The sequence below is a fragment of the Coffea arabica genome, chromosome 7e, assembly GCF_036785885.1.
Source record: "Coffea arabica cultivar ET-39 chromosome 7e, Coffea Arabica ET-39 HiFi, whole genome shotgun sequence".
NCBI lineage: Eukaryota > Viridiplantae > Streptophyta > Magnoliopsida > Gentianales > Rubiaceae > Coffea > Coffea arabica.
The window spans coordinates 45,329,160-45,349,190 of record NC_092323.1 but is presented as its reverse complement, the minus strand read 5'-3'; the positions used below and the strand labels follow the sequence as shown (position 1 = coordinate 45,349,190).

General features: G+C 34.9%; 1 protein-coding gene and 1 long non-coding RNA gene across 3 annotated transcripts; both read left to right on the top strand.

Moving 5' to 3' along the window:
• Nucleotides 1-491: 491 nt before the first annotated feature.
• Nucleotides 492-5,501, top strand: LOC113700896 (uncharacterized). Its single transcript, XM_027221323.2, has 9 exons — nucleotides 492-759; nucleotides 861-947; nucleotides 1,047-1,097; nucleotides 1,282-1,401; nucleotides 1,498-1,560; nucleotides 1,661-1,723; nucleotides 1,805-1,882; nucleotides 2,570-3,481; nucleotides 3,712-5,501. Exons 1-9 carry the CDS (start codon nucleotides 492-494, stop codon nucleotides 5,499-5,501), a joined length of 3,432 nt encoding a protein of 1,143 aa, XP_027077124.2.
• A 6,831-nt stretch (nucleotides 5,502-12,332) lies between these two features.
• LOC113700954 (uncharacterized) lies at nucleotides 12,333-15,281 on the top strand. 2 transcript variants are annotated; one of them, XR_003450761.2, is made up of 3 exons: nucleotides 12,333-12,534; nucleotides 14,547-14,604; nucleotides 15,158-15,281. It is a non-coding gene; the product is annotated as an uncharacterized lncRNA (long non-coding RNA). The 2 variants fall into 2 exon arrangements; XR_003450762.2 differs by having other exon boundaries at nucleotides 12,333-12,539.
• The last annotated feature ends 4,750 nt before the right edge of the window (nucleotides 15,282-20,031 follow it).

The following is a 20,031-nucleotide window of genomic DNA, read 5'->3' as shown; positions in this document are numbered from 1 at the left end:
TAAAACCTTATTTTCTAGGTTTATTTACACTTATCATGGGATAATTGGATAGTAGGGCTTTAATAAATGATAATCTTCAAATAAAAAGAAATTTTTAAGAAAACGTGAGGAATTTTCCAATTCCAGTAATTAAAATTAGGGTTTCAATTAAAATATGAGAGATTTAGGAAAACCGGTTAGTCACAAGTAAACTAGGGTTTTTGGCTACAATATTAGGGTTTCTAGTCTTTTAAACCAAAATAAGGTTTTAAATCAACCCAAAGAAATACACTTTAATATTTTCTTCACAAACAACCTCCTAATATTCGGGATGTTACACACTCCATCTGTACTGATACCCTCCATGCTTTTTAGCTGAATAGTTTGTTCCTTACGCATCACCACATATACCTATCTATGGATATATGTACAAACAATATATATCTGTGCATACGCCTAGATTTTTCTATGTCTGCCTTTGTTTCTTCCTTCGTGTGCGCCTATAAAAAAACATGAGCTGCTCCAAGCTATGCTTAAGGGATGATCCTGATAAATTTCGTGAGAAAAGAGATAAGCGAAATCGTAAAAAGAGAGAAAAATTTACTGCTCTATCTGTCGAAGAGAAAGAAGCTCAGCGGAAAAAGAACAGAGAAGCCTACCAGAGGAAAAAATTGGAAAAAATGCATTCCATGTCCTTGCCACAACAATTTGAAAAGGCTTGTAAATCACCATTTTCTGCATCTGTTATATGTAGCCTTCCTGCTCAACAATATTCTCATGGTACTTAGTGATTCAAAAACTCTTATTATATTCTGATAATCTGTCTGTCCATAGTATGTTCATGATAACCTGTCTATTTCCCTTACTTCGTTCATGGTTAGCTTTGAATCATAAAGTTACCGGACCCATTGCATCTCAAACTTCCAAACACAATGAAAATGTTCATGGAATTATTGGTTGTAATCAAGGTTAGTGGTAGTATTTATTCTTCTTTACCAACTTTTCTTACAATTTTAACCACTGGCTTTACGTATACTGAACTGGAAATTTTTCTGCATGACCTTCAGCTCATTCACGCAGTGATGTCTCATGCTCTCATTTTACAGAACACTTTACAGGTACCATTTCTATGTTCTATGTACCATGAATCAATAAATTCACCTAAACTTAGTTGTATATGTATCTGTGTTTCCTGCTACATTGTAGTCATTTAGACTGTCCACTGTTTCTTATCCTATTACAATTCCATTTCCTTTTTTATAATATTCATGCCACCAGTCTCAACTGTATTTACTGTAATAGGTGCTTCAAAATCTGGTATTCGAATTTCTCCCTCTCCAAACAATAGTGGTGAACTATCTTCTGCTGAGTTGGGTAAAAAATTAAAGCAACAGATTTCTTCCTTCTCAAGCTATGAGAAAGGTACATGGTGTACTTTGTTTTTAATATATCCCTCCTACTCAGATTATAAACACTATTCTATTGATACAATGGTCTACCTCCAATTTTTATACGCAGGATCTACTTCTAACTCTGCTACACAACATACATGTGTACCTACTGACATGATACACAATGCAGGTGATTTAAGCTTCAAAATTGATCATTGATTGTTGTTCATTATATATAACCATCAATATCATGATCATCAGCTATATTAGTATTCTTCTTTGCTTCTCAGATAAATCATTCATATGTATGAACTGCTACAAATTCTTGACAGAAATAGCTGAACAAACGTCAGGTCATAAATCTTCTTTCAACTTTTTCAAAAAACTCCTGATGCGATTGTGTCTAACAATTTCATGAACTTTGTCTTCAATAGATTTGTCAGCTATCCACCCAACATACGAGGTGTATGAAGTTCCTCATAATCGTTCTACTAGAACAAGGAGAAGTGCAGGTTACTAGCTTTGATGTGAATATATTACCTTGTGTATAGAAGAACTCAAATTAGCATATCAACTACTTGACAATTGTCATAAGATTGTCATTTTATTCTCAATTTTGTTGTGTACCTACAAATTTCTTATTTCTGACCATGGTTGTTTTATCAGATCATAAGCAGAAATCCCAACCATTTTAAATCTTCTTCTTCCATCCTCATACAGTCTATTTCAATCTCATATTTCAGTAAACTATTTGTAAACTAATTTGAGATAAACAATTCATCAAATAATCATCTCATTAAAATATATTAAACTCTTTAATTGCTTCTGATGTTGATCAAAATGCTTCAGTATTTCTCAAGCTTTCAAACCTCCAATATCACGTTCTCTGACTAGTTGATAACATCAGCCTCACATGTCTAAGTAATACTTGCATTATATAACCTCAAACCACTTCTGTTCATGCAAATAGCTTGATCATATTGGTACCACTACGTACATAAAGGTTATGGCTTCTGCTTCTAATTATATATACATGAATCATTCAGCAAAAGCCATTCATCAGCAAAACAATTGAAAACTATTAATAACAAAAGAAAAAAAACAGAGATATACGTTACAAACCACTGGTTGTTCCTCTTCTAGCTCCTTATTTTCACTTCCAACCTTTAGTTTACCTGAACTAATTGGTAATTCCATAGGTAACCAGCCTATTGATGGAGTTCATGCACTCCAATTTATTAATGATCAGGCAGATAGATTACCTCCAAAAACTGATTGTCAATATTGTGGAGCAATAAAACTGCACTCTGAGACACCTAATTTCTGTTGCTCTGACGGACAAGTAGTTCTACATGAAAATAAATTGCCAGATATTCTTGTGGAATTGTTCACTGGTCACTCTGATGAAACTTTATCCTTCCGCACATATGTCAGAACATATAATAATATGTTTGCCTTTACCTCTTTTGGTGTACACTATGATAAATCGCTCTGCAAGAGAACAAATGGCATTTATACCTTCAAAGTTCAGGGACAAACCTATCACTTTATCAAAGACCTTATTCCACATGGAGGATCTGGATTATATCTACAACTGTATTTTCATGATACAGACCATGAGCTCGAAAACAGAATGGTAGTTTTAGAAAGATTAACAGAGACTATAGTAATGAAGGTCATGGAAGTCATGAAGTCTAATCCATACGCATGTTTTCTCCGCAGTCTAAGAAACGTTCCAAATTTAGATTCATATCAGATAGTCTTGAAATCACATTCACAAAATGATCAACGAGTATTCAATCACCCAACAGCTTCTCAAGTTGCAGCTCTTTGGACAGAAATAGAAAATTCAAGAACAAGTTATGCCAGACACATCAAAATTTATACAAAAGAAGGAAGGGATCACCTCGTGCAGTACTATTATGGGTGTTACGATCCTCTGCAGTATCCACTATTATTTGCACTTGGTGAAACAGGCTGGCATCCTGGGATCAGAAGATTGGTCAGAGAAAATCCCAAAAAGAGAAAAAGATGTATTCAGAGGAACAAATCTACTGCTATTCTGACCAATTACAAATCTGCTGAAGACATGATATCTGCTGAAGAACAAGGTATTCCTAACAGGAATGGCTAACACATTATCTATATGCAAATGACTTGTACATTACTTATATACATTGCTCAGATGTTACTTATATAATTACTGGTGTCCAATTACTTGTTTCCAGAACATAGTACTTCCATTATTTTCCATCAACCTCAGATCATCCTATATCTTATGAATGCATGCAGCTTCATATGCTGAAACCAGTAACTGATACCTTATTTTTGTAACTTTCAGTCTCTAATGATCCTGAAAACAACGGTGAATTTGTGTCAATGCGAGAATATTATGCTTATAAATTGCAGATGAGAGACAAATATTCTCCAAACATACTTAACACTGGCAGATTACTTCAACAATATGTTGTGGATATGTACATCAAAATTGAAAGCCAAAGATTGGATTACTATAAGAGCAAACAGGAATTTATAAGAAGAGAGCAGCTACAAGGCGTAATGGATAGCGTTATAACAGGTCAATGCCAAGCTTCAAAAATAAGCCAGCGAGTGGTGCTTCCAGCTTCATTCATAGGAGGCCCTTGTGACATGAAAAGCAGATATGTTGATGCTATGGCTTTGGTGCAAAAATTTGGCAAACCGGATTTATTCATTACAATGACTTGCAATCCTTCGTGGCCAGAAATAAAGAATCTCATGCTTCCAACAGATGAAGCACATAACAGGCCAGACTTGCTCAGTCGAATCTTCCACGCAAAACTTGATGTTTTAAAACAGGAGTTATTCAAGAAAGAAATATTTGGATCTGTTGCTGCTTACACCTATGTCATAGAGTTCCAGAAACGCGGTCTACCTCATGCTCATTTCCTCATAATTTTAAAGCCATGTTCAAAACTTTACTCCATAGATTCTTATGACAAGATAGTTAGTGTAGAGATTCCAGATCAAAGCAAAAATCCATATCTTTTCAACATGGTTCGTAAACACATGATTCATAGCCCCTGTGGAAAAAGAAATCCAACCAATGTTTGTATGCAAGGAGGACATCAGAGAAAATGCAGGAACAATTATCCAAAGCCATTTGCCGATAAAACTTTTCATGGAGATAATACATACCCCACTTATCAAAGAAGAAACAATGGATACAAAATGATGGTCCGTGGACATGAGGTTGATAACAGATGGGTTGTTCCATACAGTCCTTACCTTCTTGGAAAATTCAACTGCCATCTGAACGTTGAAATCTGCTCTACAGTCAAGGCAGTGAAGTACATAGACAAGTACATCTACAAAGGTCATGACAAGATTCATTTTCAACTCAATTCACAGAATTCTAATGGCCCAAATTCTAATGGTCATGTCTCTGCAATCGATGAAATCAAAGACTATCAGTCAGCTAGGTGGGTATGTGCTATGGAAGGTATATGGAGAATATACAGATTCCTGCTATTTCAAATACATCCTGCAGTTATTCACTTACAACTTCACTTAGAAAATTGTCAACCATTGAATTTCAGAGAAGACCAAGACCTACGTGATATAGTAAGAAATAGATTTGCTAAGAGAACCATGTTGACAGAATTTTTCTACATGAATTCTACTGATTCTCTAGCTCAGAACCTCAAATGCACTTACAGACAGTTCCCTGAGCACTTTGTTTGGTATCCAGGAAGGAGAAAATGGGAGCCAAGAAAACAGAAAGATTGTATAGGTAGGATAGTGACAGCCAGCCCAATGGAAGGAGAACGCTACTTTCTTAGATTGCTCCTCACACATGTCAAAAGTCCAACTTCATTCGATGACTTAAGAACAATAAATGGAGCATATGTACGTACTTTTCGTGAGGCAGCAATTCTTAGGGTTTACTTTGAGTCTGATAAGTCACAACAACAGTGCCTTGAAGAAGCAATTATGTATCACATGCCATATAGTTTGAGAAGATTATTTGCCACACTACTTGTTCATTTTCCTCCTTCAAATGCCAGATATATTTGGGAACAATTTGAAGAGCCATTATTTGAAGATATCAGCAGAACTCCACAAATATCGGTTGATCAAATCCGCTTCTAGGTACTATACCAGATAAATGAGTTCCTACAATCAATGGGAAAAGACATCAATCAGTATGCTTTAGTTCCAAATATCATGAATTTTGATAACTTGAACAAGAACACTCATGATACAATAGCTGAAACAAGAATCTGTGTACCAGAGCACGACCTATTAGCAATTGAGCAATTAAATGCTGATCAGAAAAAAGTTTTGATATTATCATGAATGCAGTATTTGTTGAGAAAAAAAGGGCCTTCTTCATCGATGGACTAGGTGGAACGGGAAAAACATTCCTTTATCAAGCACTACTAGCAGAAATCAGGTCAAAAGGATACATAGCTCTTGCTACAGCATCTTGTGGAGTTGCGGCGTCGATTCTCCCAGGTGGAAGGACAGCTTACTCAAGATTCAAGATACCAATTGGTGGAACACGAGATAAGCAATGCAGAATTAGTAAACAAAGCTCATTAGCAAAACTTCTCCAGTCTGCAATTCTGATAATCTGGGATGAAGCTCCAATGACACATAAGACTTCAATTGAGAGTGTTGACAAAGTTCTGAGGGACATAATGGACTGCAACAATTTGTTTGGATCAAAGGTTATTGTTTTTGGAGGCGATTTTCGTCAAGTCTTGCCAATAGTAACAAAGGGATCAAAATCTGAATTTATTGATGCAAGCATAGTGAACTCATATATATGGCCACAGTTACATAAGTTACATCTCACTCAAAATATAAGAGTAAGATATGATGCATAGTTTACTGAATATCTACTCCGCATCGGAAATGGAACAGAGCCACTTATCTCCAAGAATTCTAACCAGATACCTGTATCAATGCTGATAAGATATACCAATGAGGAAGAATCAATGAACACATTGATCCGAACAGTGTTCCCAGATTTGAATGCTTTTTCCTAGGACAATTTCTCTGCAATTAATCATGCTATTCTGACAACAAAAAATGACTTTGTCGATGAAATTAATCAAAGGCTCATTGTACACTTAGAAGGACAACTGCAAGAATATATCAGCCGAAACAAGTGTATAGATAGCTCTGAGCAGACAATCATGGAAGATTTGCTAAACAGTTTGACCCCAAATGGTTTTCCCCCTCATAAGCTGCTTCTGAAACCATACTGCCCTGTCATGTTACGGAGAAACATTGATCCACCTCAGGGATTATGTAACGGCACCAGACTGATATGCAAATCCTTGAGCTCCAATATTATACATGCAGTCATAACATGTGGAGAATTTGCTGGAAAAGAGGTCTTCATTCAAAGAATTTGTTTCAGAGCAGAGAATAATTCAGACTCACCAGTATCATTCGAACGAATTTAGTTTCCTGTTCGACCCTGTTTTGCAATGACAATAAACAAAGCTCAGGGGCAAACACTTGATTTTGTTGGCATACATTTGTGTGAGCCGGTTTTTTCCCATGGACAGCTATACGTAGCAATGTCAAGAGCAAAGAATAGTAGTTCTATTAAAATTCTGATTAAACCATCCATATTTGATGACCAAGAAGACTCAATTACTGAAAATATAGTATATACAGAAGTACTAGATTTAGCTTATCAATAACTCCCCTAACCGTGTGCATATCAGTTATTTATCTATATTCATGATTTTATGACTCTTTTCCCCTTCATTCAGTACTTACCTATTCTTATTATGAGTTGCAGGAGGAAAAAAAAATCCTCTCATTTGCTGAAATAATTCCTGGAATACAAAACTGGACAACTATGGTTCAGGTTCTAAACAAGCAAAAGCCATTACTCTCAAAGGCAGGAAATCGATATCGGAAGATGATATTAATTGATCAGCAGGTAATCCAAATTCTCAATTCCAGCTCATGTCCTTTATTACTCAATTTTCACATTGACATCAAGACAATCATGATTGTTCTCAGGGGACAACGGTTGAAGCAATGATTTATAAATCAGACATAAACTTTTTCCGAAATCATTTCCAACTCTACAAACGATACATTCTCTGCAACGCTAGAGTTGAGTACACACCATCAGAGTATTCCACTCATCCAAATCAGTGTACATGGTACATAGACAATTCTACTGTTGTTCAAGCAGTAGATGAAGTCGAGCCACCTCAGATTCCAGCTGTGTTCACATTCTCGGCCTTTAGAAGATTCCACCAACATATGGATGATAACACAGATATAGGTAACTAAGAAATCTGACTGCTAACTTGGTACTACCTTTAATTTTCATTAGAGTTATGACTCAGCAGAATTCAAAATCAGATGTCCTAGGCATTGTCGCTGAAGTCCATCCTCGGATAGAAAGGGCCATTATAGCTACTAGAGAAGTGGTACTTATAGATAAAAGGTATGTAAAACTATCCATTTATTCTATATGAGTTCTGAACCACCACATATTGATACAAATACTCTGTTCTAACAAATGTTTCACCTATCAATCAAACACACTGCAACATGATGCCAGTCATTCTGACACTTTGGGGCGAGCATGAAATAGATGAAGGCCAAACACTTGCAAATATGATTGACACAATGCCGCTGATTGTTGCACTTCGGATTAAAGTATCATCATATCACAGTGAGCACATAAGAAATTCATTATCCTTCACATATTTTCTGACGTAGAACATACTGATAATACTATGTACATTATGGGGCGTAAATATTGCAGCACTGAACCTATCAACGAAATTTGGATCAAGCATTCTCCTTAATCCTCCAATACAACAAGTTGTTGATCTGAAACACTGGTGACAATCCTTCTTAGAAAATATCATTCCAAAATATTTTGTATTAAATATATATTGTAAACCTTACAAATAAAACTTCTCTCTTCACTCACAAGGGCTGTTGAGAATGAAGCAGAAATCAAAAAACTAATAGCAGAAAAAGCATACCACAACCGAGTTAAGCTTCTACCACAGCCAAGGGATGACGAGCTGACCACTATTCAAGACTTCCTTGTATTTCCTACGGTCAATTCTACATCTCATCATTTATTGCCAATAATATTTTCAGATTTCTAACTATAATTCAATACAGAAAAAAGCTTATTGGTTGTGTGGTACTCCAAGATTGCTAGACAAAAGCCAGCGATTATGGTATAATGCTTGTCCACAATGCCATAAATCATTCAGAGCAAAGCCTATCTGGAAGATTGTTTGCACCTCATGCAACAAACATGTCAACATAGCTGCAAGGTGTCGATTAACTATGGAACTTGCTGATTATTCTGGAGTTTTAACGCTTGATCTTTATGATAACGATGTTTTTCAGTTACTCACTTTCGCAGATGCAAGAGTTAGAAAACAAGGTAAGAAATACAATTTCCATATGCATATAGAATACTGTGATTAACAGGTAAGTATAGTGTATTTGATGTCAAGCTGTTGATTTTAATTGCACAGCATGAACTGAACTATGAAGCTATTGAAGAGGCCATTAACAACACTCTGATAACATGCTTTGTGAAGAAAATGGTAAACAGCCATGCATCTGGCAGTACTGAAAAATACTCTGCCATTATTCTGCACAAAACCCTCCTAGCAGAGGTTATATCAGAAGTTCCTTCGACCATTGCCTATTCAAAACCAAATCTAGAACTTCCTTCCACCAGTACTGATGAAAATGTGGTCAATACTACTCCAAAAGACACAAATGTGAATTCCAGTTGCCTCTCTACCCTTAAGATCACTGAGAGCCCAACTAAAAATCAACGCAGCGACAAGTATCAAAAGGAAGATTGAAAATGCCATATACTTGTTTTTGCTATTACATATTTTTGAAGCTCTGCTACCTTAACTTTTGATTGCTGAAGCTTTCCTGTATTTTGTGGTCTCCAAATATTTTAGCAGCTTTTGTATAGTTCTCAACTTTCCCTGCACTTTTGCTTAAGGATAGTTAGCTGAGCTTTTTAAAAGTGGAAACGTACCACAGTTTCATGTACAACTTTTGATCCCTAGAACTTGGCTACTCAACTTTCTATCCCTTAACTTTTGGTTCGTCAAGCTTTAGTACAGTTTGTGATTTGCAAATATTTCAGGAGGTTTTGTACAGTTCATCAACTTTCCCTGCATTCTTACTTAAGCATAGTTACGTGAGCTTTTTCAAAGTCCAAACGTACCAAAATTTCATTTATAGTTATTGAGAACCAATCGCATAACCAAAACTTGCACCATAGCAACTAATCTCCCTTCATTGCCTCTGTTTTGCTTTCTGCTACCATTCAAAACTGATTCGAAGTTTACAATCATTTATTCATACCACCTTCATTCCCAAAAAAGCCACACACCACACTACAATGAAACTGATTAACAACTGACCAAATACAAAAACAGCTACACCAAGTACAAATTTCATGCAACTGAAGTTGCTAAACACAATATCTAAGCACGAACTTACACATACAATACACTAGAGTACAACAGCAAACAATTCCATACTACAAATTATAAAAACTCATGGAAACATCCATAGCTATCCCCTACAAATTTCTGCCAGCCGCATCAGAAAATCCACCCATAGCACTTTGAGTTACTTTTCCCTGTTCTTCAATTTCTACTTCCATACGACCAGCAATAATCTATAGAAATGGCAGTTCTCCAATATTTCCTAATGTACTTTCCAGCACACAAGCCTTCTCCAGATGTCGATAAAAAGATTTGAACAAGTCATATATCTCATTCCTAAGTAGAATATTATTTGCTAAAAGCCGATCTGCACCACTCAACATTCCATTATCTTCAGTATGCCCAGCCAAATTTCCCCGCCCACCAATTAGTGATAACCGATTTAGCATAACCTCAACATCTGGATGCAAATCACGCAATACTCCAATACGATTGTGAGTGTAATTCATGTTAAACTGACAAAAAACTAGAAACATCAATCACAATATACCAACTAAATGATGAAATCACAGAACTAAGGAATTTATACACAACAAGTACATCATAAACCAAAAACAAACAAATACAAAAAACAAAATGATACTATACACATGTGAACCAAACAATAATAACAAAGAGATATATACCAGACAAAAAAACACTATACACACGTGAATTCCCTACTCTTTCTACAAACCAAAACAAAAGCAATCAATCGTAAAAACACATGTCAACCTCCCAAACATGAACTTCTCCCATTACATTGTCCCAACATTCATAAAAAACTTCCTACTCTGTATTATCTTCAAACACACGCCTCTATCAAGTTTATCATATCTACTCGAATCTCCTACAATTATTCATCATTCACTGGTTCCAAATCTTATACATGGCATGGAACATATGAACATATCGCATAAATATCCTTCATTTTATTACGCATTTAATCCACATTTAAATTTTTAAACACATTCATGAGTTTAAAGATACAAATCTGTAAACACGTTCAGTTCACAAGTTTTGTTTCTCACTTCATTGCTTTTGTAACTTCTGATCTTCTTTGCTAAAAGCATTATATTCTTGGCAAAAACTGCAGCCTACATTCCCATGAATTTTCCCCAATCGAAAACTAATACATCCCATATTTTAAATTTTTTACAAATTTTCATTGCATACCATCGTAACACACTCATACAAATAATAACTTTAGTACTTTATACAACAGATACAAATACATATGATGCTACTTTATGTAGCAAATACAAGATTATCATATCCTTCACAAACTGACAAACACATCTTAATCGCTAAAAAACATACGCCAAAAACCAACAATATGCAAACTAACAAACACATCTTCGCAAACTCCAACTCTTTAATCAGTTTCGCCAACCAAGTCACTAGAAGATGGCGGACTGGGAAAGTAATACCTTTCTTCTAACACCTCCAGCCTCATTCTATTGACAATCAACCCCAAGATTGGATAGCCTCTTCCAGTCCTAAACGCAGCTTCCAAAACTGAAGCCCAATCATCATGCCTGTGAGGACCTCAAAAATTTCATTATCCTCTGGAAAATTAAATCAAAATATTATTGAAAATATTAAAATTATCCAATAATATGTATTTATATTTAAATAATATTGTTTTCAATCATTCAAATGTTACATTTCAATTTATTTGAATTTTTAAGATTTAATTGACGGTTCGCGTTCGGCAAAGCCCTAAGTTGAATTTTCGCGCACTGACGCGCGAATTAGTCCTAAGTTGAAATGTAGTATATGTAGAGGCTATAAAAAGGTATAATTAAGTTGGAGAAATGTTAGATGAGGAATGTGAGGACTCGCAATTTATTTCTTTTAAATTCCCATTCTGAGGTTATTTAATTAGTTAATTGTTCAATTATTTTGAATATTATTTTCTAGCCCTATTGGACCCAATTCTATAGCATTATAGCTCATGAGTAATTTTAAGGCAATTAGTTCGCGATTCAAGTCTTGAAAGTTGTTAAGTGTGAATAGTGCCCGTAGGCTCAGGAATAGTAACTGATTTGAGAGTTCATGAGCCCGAATAATGGGAGATTTATACCCTAGTCTTAAAATAGGTATTTTTATGCCTAAATATCCATGTATTAGTTAGAAATGCCATCGTTATAAGAATTTCTCAAAAAAAAAAAAAATTTCACCTTATCGCGCATAAGTGGGAAATACGCGTATTACGCGCGTGATTTATTTGAAGGACTTTAGAACCTTATTTTGAGGTCATTAAGAGTGAATGATAATTACATGAATATATGTGCATTAGAGGTTTAGTGCACAGTTAAAACAAACCTCAGAGGAAACGGGCGCGAAACGCGCGCGCGATACACTGTTCACGGTTGACTTGGGAACACAAAAGTTGTACCACACTCAAGCTTCTCAAGGAAGCTTTCCATTTCAGATTTTTCCCTCCCTTTCCCCTCACCATAACCGCCGGTCTCTACTCTCTCTCACACTCCAAATTTCACAATTTTTCCTCCACCATTTTCTTGCTCCAATTCACACCAAATTCACCACACAAGCTCAAGACAACTTGGACAATCACTTGGACAAAGAAGGAGCTGCACATTCACAGATTTTCTTGGGGCTTTTGGGACACCAAAATCTGACCTTTTAGCACACAAGTAAGGTAACCATGATCCACTCTTCAATTATTGTTCAATGAAGGCCAACTCACACTTAAGAGCTTGATTATGCTTATGGGTAGCTTATTATTGTTGGAAATTGTTAAATGTGGGCTCTATGAACTCCCACTTTGAGTTGATGGCTGTGATGATGTTTGATGATGGTTTTATTGTTGAATTAGTGCTTAAGGAAGTAGATTAAAGGTGCATTATTGCTAGAAACTTCATTGAGCTCTTGAAGCAAAAAGTTCCGATTCTGCCCCTGCCAAGACTGACCTTTTTCATGCGAAATTCTGAGGTTTTAACGGCTTGTATTTGATGTTTATGTGTTGTTGGAGTTGTGTGTAAAGTTTCATTGAAAGATATTGAGGTTTGGTTGACCAAAGGTGATGAATTCCAAAACCAGCAAAATCTGGAAATTTTTCCCGTATGGCTCAGGCAGCCATTTTGTTTCGATCATAACTCTGCCCTCCGACATCAAAATTGAGTGCCGTTAGCGCCATTAGAAATTAGACTCTTCCAGATTTCCAACGGTGTAAAATTCACGTCCTGGTTCCACCTGAGTGAACCGTGGCAGTCTTTTAAATTCACCTGTCCTGCTCCACTGGTTCACTGGAATCCAGGATATGAGCTGCGTTTTGTTGCCAGATTTCGAGCTAGTTATGGGTAGAATTTTAAAACGATTTCTTCTGAAAAATTGTATCCCTATGAGTGTAGTTTCCAACGGTACCAACGATGCTCAAATCTAAGTTAAATTGAATGAGATGTGACCAAAATACGAAAACTGCTCTGCTGTTGAACCAAACTGTCCAAATTTTCCCAGTTTGTGTTCGAGTTTTTGATCTGATTCTTGACAAGAAATTGAGCTTCATGGATTGTGTAAATGTTAAGCTGAATGTCTGTGGTCATTTGAGGGAAAATGCACCACTTTCGTAGTTGAAATGATGTTGAGGAATTGAAGGAAAAGGAAGGTATATGCTGTCCAAAAAATTCTGGAAATTTTCCAGATTTTAGTCGAATTTTGGGGGTCAATTTTGACAAATTTTTGAACTACTTGGGCTGTACACATGTTAACCTATATGGGTAGTATTATTTGGGTGAAAATGTAGCTTTTGGGTAGTTGAAAAATTTTGGATAAATTGAAGGGGAAATGGACTACTTGCTACCGAATGCACCTGAAATTTTTCCAGCTTTGAATGATAATTGTGAACTGTTTTCACGATAACTTGAGCTCAAATGATTTGTGTATTAATTAAGGGGTTTGTATAGCTCAATTTGGGACAAAAATCTAGTAGAGGTTACATCCAAAAAGTGGACCAAAATCTTATTCTTCAAGAAGATACCAAAACAGAATTTTTGTTTGAAATTAGAAATGGTTTGATGTTTGGATTTCATTGTGGGTAAATGTGGACCAAAGTTGTCCCGAAAATGTTTTCTAGCATTAACCGTTGTTACTAGGTCCACTTTGAGTTGATAACCTTGAATTTTATTAGACCAAATGCCCTATTTTGAGGAATTTGTCAAATCTGGAAATTTTTCTAAAAACTCAAGTTTTTGCCTTCATGAAAATCATTGGACTAAGTTGGTCGTGGAATTTGGCAAATTTAAGGAGTTTCTATTTTATAGAAATTCTAACGACTAGTTTTACTTGGTTTATATGATTGCCTCTTAAAGGAATTTCCCAAGATATGTTTGGGAAAAATTTGAGGGGAAAATTCCTCGAAATGGTTTAAATGTGATTTTTCTCAACTTGTGACACCAAATTGGTGTTAAATGGCTTATATGATTCTAGAACTTGGATGTTGGAATATTTGACGAATTTAGCAAGTTTTTGGGTTTTAAAGAAACCTCAAAATTTAATTTCACTCGATTTGTGGATTTCACTTTAAATCCTTTGAGAAAACGATTAATACTAGTTTGGGATTTTTGAGTGAAATTAAATGCTAGTTGACTCGAGTTAAATTCGCCAACTCAAAAGTGGAAATTTATGTGAATTATTTGTATGATTTTAGGAGTTGGTGAAGAGCACAATCTCGATCAAAGTTTGGAATTCTAGACACTTCACTTGAGGTGAGTGTCTCTTGCATGAATCGTGTTTAACTGCTAGTTGAACTACTTGTTAAAAGTACTTGCTAGAGATATCATGAAATGTTATATGCTATGTGATTGCGTGAAATGCCACAAGTACAAGTGTTGCAATGTCGATTGGAGCGTGGTCTCGTCGACTAAATAAACCAAACGGATGCACGTACCACGCTCTATTAGAGTGGGAGGTACCTCTCTGCCGTCTTGGTAAAAGTGCTTGCAATATTCGTGTTGGAGTCGGGCCCGAAAATAAGGGGGAAGACGTTGCTAGGAGATGTGTAGATTAGGGAAAATGTCTACATGGAGTTTAGGTAGTGAAAGTTGACGGAGTGTCAACTACTATAAATTTTCTGATCAAGTGCGTGGACTTTGGCTCCTGAGAGCCCCGTATCCTTTTCTTGTCATGTTATTTCGCTTTCTTAAATTGTTAAGTGCTTACTTGTCTATTTGTACTTGTTAAATTGCCTTATGTGAATTGCATGTTTCGAGGCACCACTGAGCTATTGGCTCATCCCTTCCAAATTGTTTTCCTTGATAGGTTCTGAAATGCATGAAGTCTTGGAGAACTAGAACAGAAATGTTATATTTTGAATGCCCACTTTTGTAATTGTACTTTTGGAAACGTTAGTATCTTTTGGATGATTTTTGTGTTTTTGGGAAAATGTGAATCCTGTGGTGCTTCTGTGCCCTGGATTAGGAACTTTAAATTGTAAATTAAGTTGAATTTAAGTATACTAATCTTGACGTTTTCGTTGGTACTTGGAATTGTGTTTTGGGCTGTATAAGTTGAATTGTATGAATTATTTAAGTACGTGACTTGCTCGAGAAGTAAGGTTTATTTTCGATTTATATTTGGTGAAATTAGTTACTAGAGTGCATGAGTCCTAGCGAGAGCTAGGCAGGCGACCCGCCAACCCTTTGGTTCGCCTTAGGGAGTAGTGGGCCCGCCACAATGCCTGTAAAGCTCTTTAAACAAATCACATATTTCATTTTTCAGCAAAATGTTTGCCACTTGAGCTTGCGCAACTGGTTCTGCCGGACGATTTCAACACCCATTTCCCATAGGATAAGCTGCTCCACGAACAACAGCCAGCTGATTGACCTCTTCATCCATCTCTGGATAATATAATTGAACAGTAGGAAATCTTGCGCTTCCACTCACCATCTGCAGACACTAACTATCTACAGACAAGTACCAAATATATACTACTTCTCATTATATGAGCTCGAACTACGTAACCAAGAAACAATACTACAGACCCGTGAATTTTCTGTACTTTTTACCTTGCTTCCACCCCGCAAATTGCACGTCTCATACGACCTGCACACGGAAACAACTAGCTGCTATGCAAATGTCAACACTAGATATATTCTAACACCTTGAATAGAGATGAAGATTCTGGTACATCTATGCCTTTGTACGGTAATAAAACTTAATAGACTAATATCCCTTAATAAATTTAATAAACGTAATAAAGATATAATAATTGGAACTCAAACATATTATAAACATATATAATATAAATAGTAATATATAGTAATACTAATATATACCAATACTAATCTATATATAATTTAATAAACCTATATACTAATATATATAATAATAATATATACTAATACTAATTTACATATAATTTAATAAATTTACATATACACAATATTAATTTATAATATATACTAATACCAATATATACACATACAAATTAAGCATTAATAATTCCCCTACACGTACAAATAATTAACTATTAATTATTCATCCATCTAAACCAAAACCTCTTTTTTTCTTAACTAACTTTTTAAAATTATCCATCAGAAATCTCATTCCCAAACCATTTTATTCAAATAATTTTAACACACATTTACAAACCGAAAACCAAACTTCAGCAGAATTATACTCTCCTACCTAGTGCCCGCGCATTGCGCGGGACAACCCCCTGGTACTATATAGAAAAACAACATATGCTGATGGAAGCTATGGTGTTAGGCGCTATTTGATAATCCTAATTCAGCACTTAAATTTAATGGATTCATATCTTAATATGTTCAGATGCATTTGATAACAAAAATTTGAACATCTGAATTAATTAAGTGATACTAAATTTTCTGGGCAAAACTTATCCTAAAAATAAGTGATAAACTATTCACTTATCATTTAATGTAATATACACTCAAATGTATCAAATTTAGTATTTGATAATTCAATAATTTAATGGATTCAACTTCAAATTTTAGATTACAGATTTCAATTTTTAAACTTTAATTTTATCAAACGCACCTAATAATCTTCATTACCTTTCTAATTTCTGTCTTGAATTTTGATAGGTTGGAGTGCAAAAAGTTGGGAGGAAGTGGTGAATTGATAAATAACAACAATGAAGCAATCTCAATTGCAAACTTATTTTTACAATTCGTCTTATATATCACACACACACAAGTCTTCTGGTACGCTTGAAATAGAGTTGTATTTCAAGGCTTTCCCTTCCCCACTCCTGGTAAAGTCTGAAGTGTTTTCTTGGATCAAAAAAAGAAATAGAATTCTACATCAAGGTGCCTACATTTGGCCTAAATGGTATACTTGCCTCTCGGAATTATTTGTCTAGTGGTTACCTGTACTTAGAGGAGTATGATTTTTGTTTATCCATGTTATACTATGTTCTGCTGTAAATAAGTATCAAAAAAAAAGAAAAAACAGCAGTTATTCACTTTTTTCTTGTACCTCAATCTTCTATGAAGATTGACTTGTTTTTTTCCGGTAGTTCAAATATATTTCGGAATTCCACTTTCTTCATCTTTCACAAAGTAACAAATTGTAGATGGTATTTAATCGGATTGAGTTTGGAAATTTGACATGCACATTTAAAACGACATGATTTTGTGAAATTTAATGAAGTCCAAATTCTGATCAAGATCAGTTTCAGCCTTTAACAAGGAATCTTTAGTCCCCAATACTGGTGATCTATTTAACTTATATAGTCATCTATTTAGCAATTTATATTTGAAAGCAACATTTGAATAAAGTTTTTGTCTAAATGTGTTTTAAGAATTTTGACGCTGTGCAGGCTATCTATGGTGAAACTCACAATTGCATCGATATCTACAAACAGCCCGCTTTCAACCATCCAACATTATCCAATCACAAAATACAGGTAACAGTAGAAGTTTTAATATTTCATGGATTAAGCTTTCTTATACTGAAAGTGTATATATACTGTTAGCGTTGGATGAATGACAACTATGCAAAATTTGAATTTGAAATTCAATTTTTATACACATGTCATGAATTAAATTGTGATAATATATACACTATCAGTTTATATAAGATTTACTCATATTTTATTTGCAATTGAGATTGTTAGACCAAAACATAAAAAAAATCTCTCTTTTCGTTTTTGTTTCTCTTTTCCTATAGTTATTTATTGTTGATCTTTTGTGAAGAGATGGAGGAAAAGAGAAAACTCATACCCTAGAATCATACTACTACGAAATTTAACCCAAAAGACTTACGGTTGGAAGGACGAGGTTGTCCACAAGGAATTGTACCTATTCGATGAATGACAAAAGAACAACAAAAGAGAGCTCTACATGCGGATCAAGCGCTAAAATACCACTCACTTGGTTCTGGCGACATCCTTGATGTAAGACATGTTTTGTGTATGTAAAGATTGTCGTCAATTTTAGATTAATATGTTTCTATATTCTTCCAAAAGTCTTTTATCACAACATTGAAGAATTCTCCAAGTTTTCACGGTGGCAAATTATTTTGCCATAAATCAAAATTTTAATTTTATAAATTAAAAAAAATTTGCCAGTTGGGAAGGGGTGGGGGCTTAAGAAGTAGAAAGAAAACAGGGAAATTTGAAGCCAAAATCTCTAAATTCTTAACCTTAATTAATCACTAGATTAAGATCTTGTTGGCAAGTTATAGTAACTAGTTATGTAAAAATGAAAAGTTTAACTGAATCTTTAAAAAATAATAAACAAGCAAATAATAAAAAATATAGAATAAAAAATTAGTTAGAGAGATTTTTGGGAAGTGATGCAATGTTCATTAGTGGATTAATTAATTAGTTATTAGAGGAAGTGTAGCGATAGTTATGTAATAGTATGAAGTTTTCCAAATAAGACGTGGATAGATATTAGTAAATGTTATAAGAGTATTTTTGAAAGGGTAAATGTTAACATATTTTTGTTAACACCAAACCCCTATTCAATCTTTTTTATATAGTGGGATGGATTGCAAAAGCAGATGCTCCCTTTTTAGTCCAAATATAATCTTGATTTGAGAAGTTTAAAAAATTGTTGAGAGATTAAACTCGAATTCTAATATTAACCTTAATCTTTCAGTTCGAAGGGATCATTGCAAAAGCAGATGCTGGCAAGAAATATAGAGCAGCCCAGGCCGTAATAAACATTTATAGTCCGAAGGTGGTGGGAACTGGACATTAGAGTTCAGCAACAATTGCTGTTGAAAGTGGAGAGAACCAAATACGAGTGGGATGGATTGTAAGTAAAATTTGGAACTAATTATGCTTCTCTCTCTCCCCCTCTATATTTGTGTATCTAGTTAAAGGATAATGCTTCCTTGCTAAGTGTATATTTGCCATTGTGAATATTGGTTTTTAAAGCTATTAACTAGTTTCCATCAAAATTATTTTCACAGGTACATCCACAGTTGTATGGTGATCATCACACCAGATTGTATAGCTCTTGGACAGTAAGATTCTATTAATATTTAGGGTAAATTACTTATTACCCCCTGTGATTTTATAGAATGCTAGATGACACCCCTAAGGTTTTAAATAGCCACATAACCTCCCTGACATTTTATGTAAAGTGAAAAATGGACAAAATGCACAATCAGTTACTGCATTTATACCAAATGCGCTTTAAAAGTGATTGTGATAAAATTTTAATATCTATATAACCCCATTATGATTTGTATAAATATCCATTTTACCTATTGTAATTTTGCATTTATCCACGTAATCTCCCTATACTTTTGTACAAGGTGGTTAAGCCATTGATTAATTTAACATTTAAATAAGGGCGCTATTAGTATTTCAACTAACAATGTTACATGGCTATTTTCTGTTAAGTTTGTATTTTACATAAAAGCATAGAGGGGATAGAGGTTTTGGAGGCTGAGGCAAGGGCTTTATGTTTGGGGCTTTCATTTTGTATAACTCGAGGATTAAAAGGTATTATAGCGGAGGTGGATTCAAAAATATTACGTCTTCTGGTTTCATCAAACAAATCCTCAAAAATGGCCATTGTGTGATGTAATTCAGAAAATTCAGGATTAGCTAAAACATTTATCAGGGTCATTGAGTCATGTTTATAGGGAGGCTAATGCCGGGACAGATGCATTAGTAGGGACGAACTTTGTAGGTAAGTTCGTTTTACAAAGCA

Excerpts from the sequence above, each read along its gene's own strand:
- LOC113700896 (XM_027221323.2), top strand. The coding sequence starts at position 492 with ATGAGCTGCTCCAAGCTATGCTTAAGGGATGATCCTGATAAATTTCGT. Across the intron at positions 1,561-1,660 it reads TGACATGATACACAATGCAG|ATAAATCATTCATATGTATG; the intron begins GTGATTTAAGCT and ends TTTGCTTCTCAG. Across the intron at positions 1,724-1,804 it reads AATAGCTGAACAAACGTCAG|ATTTGTCAGCTATCCACCCA; the intron begins GTCATAAATCTT and ends TGTCTTCAATAG.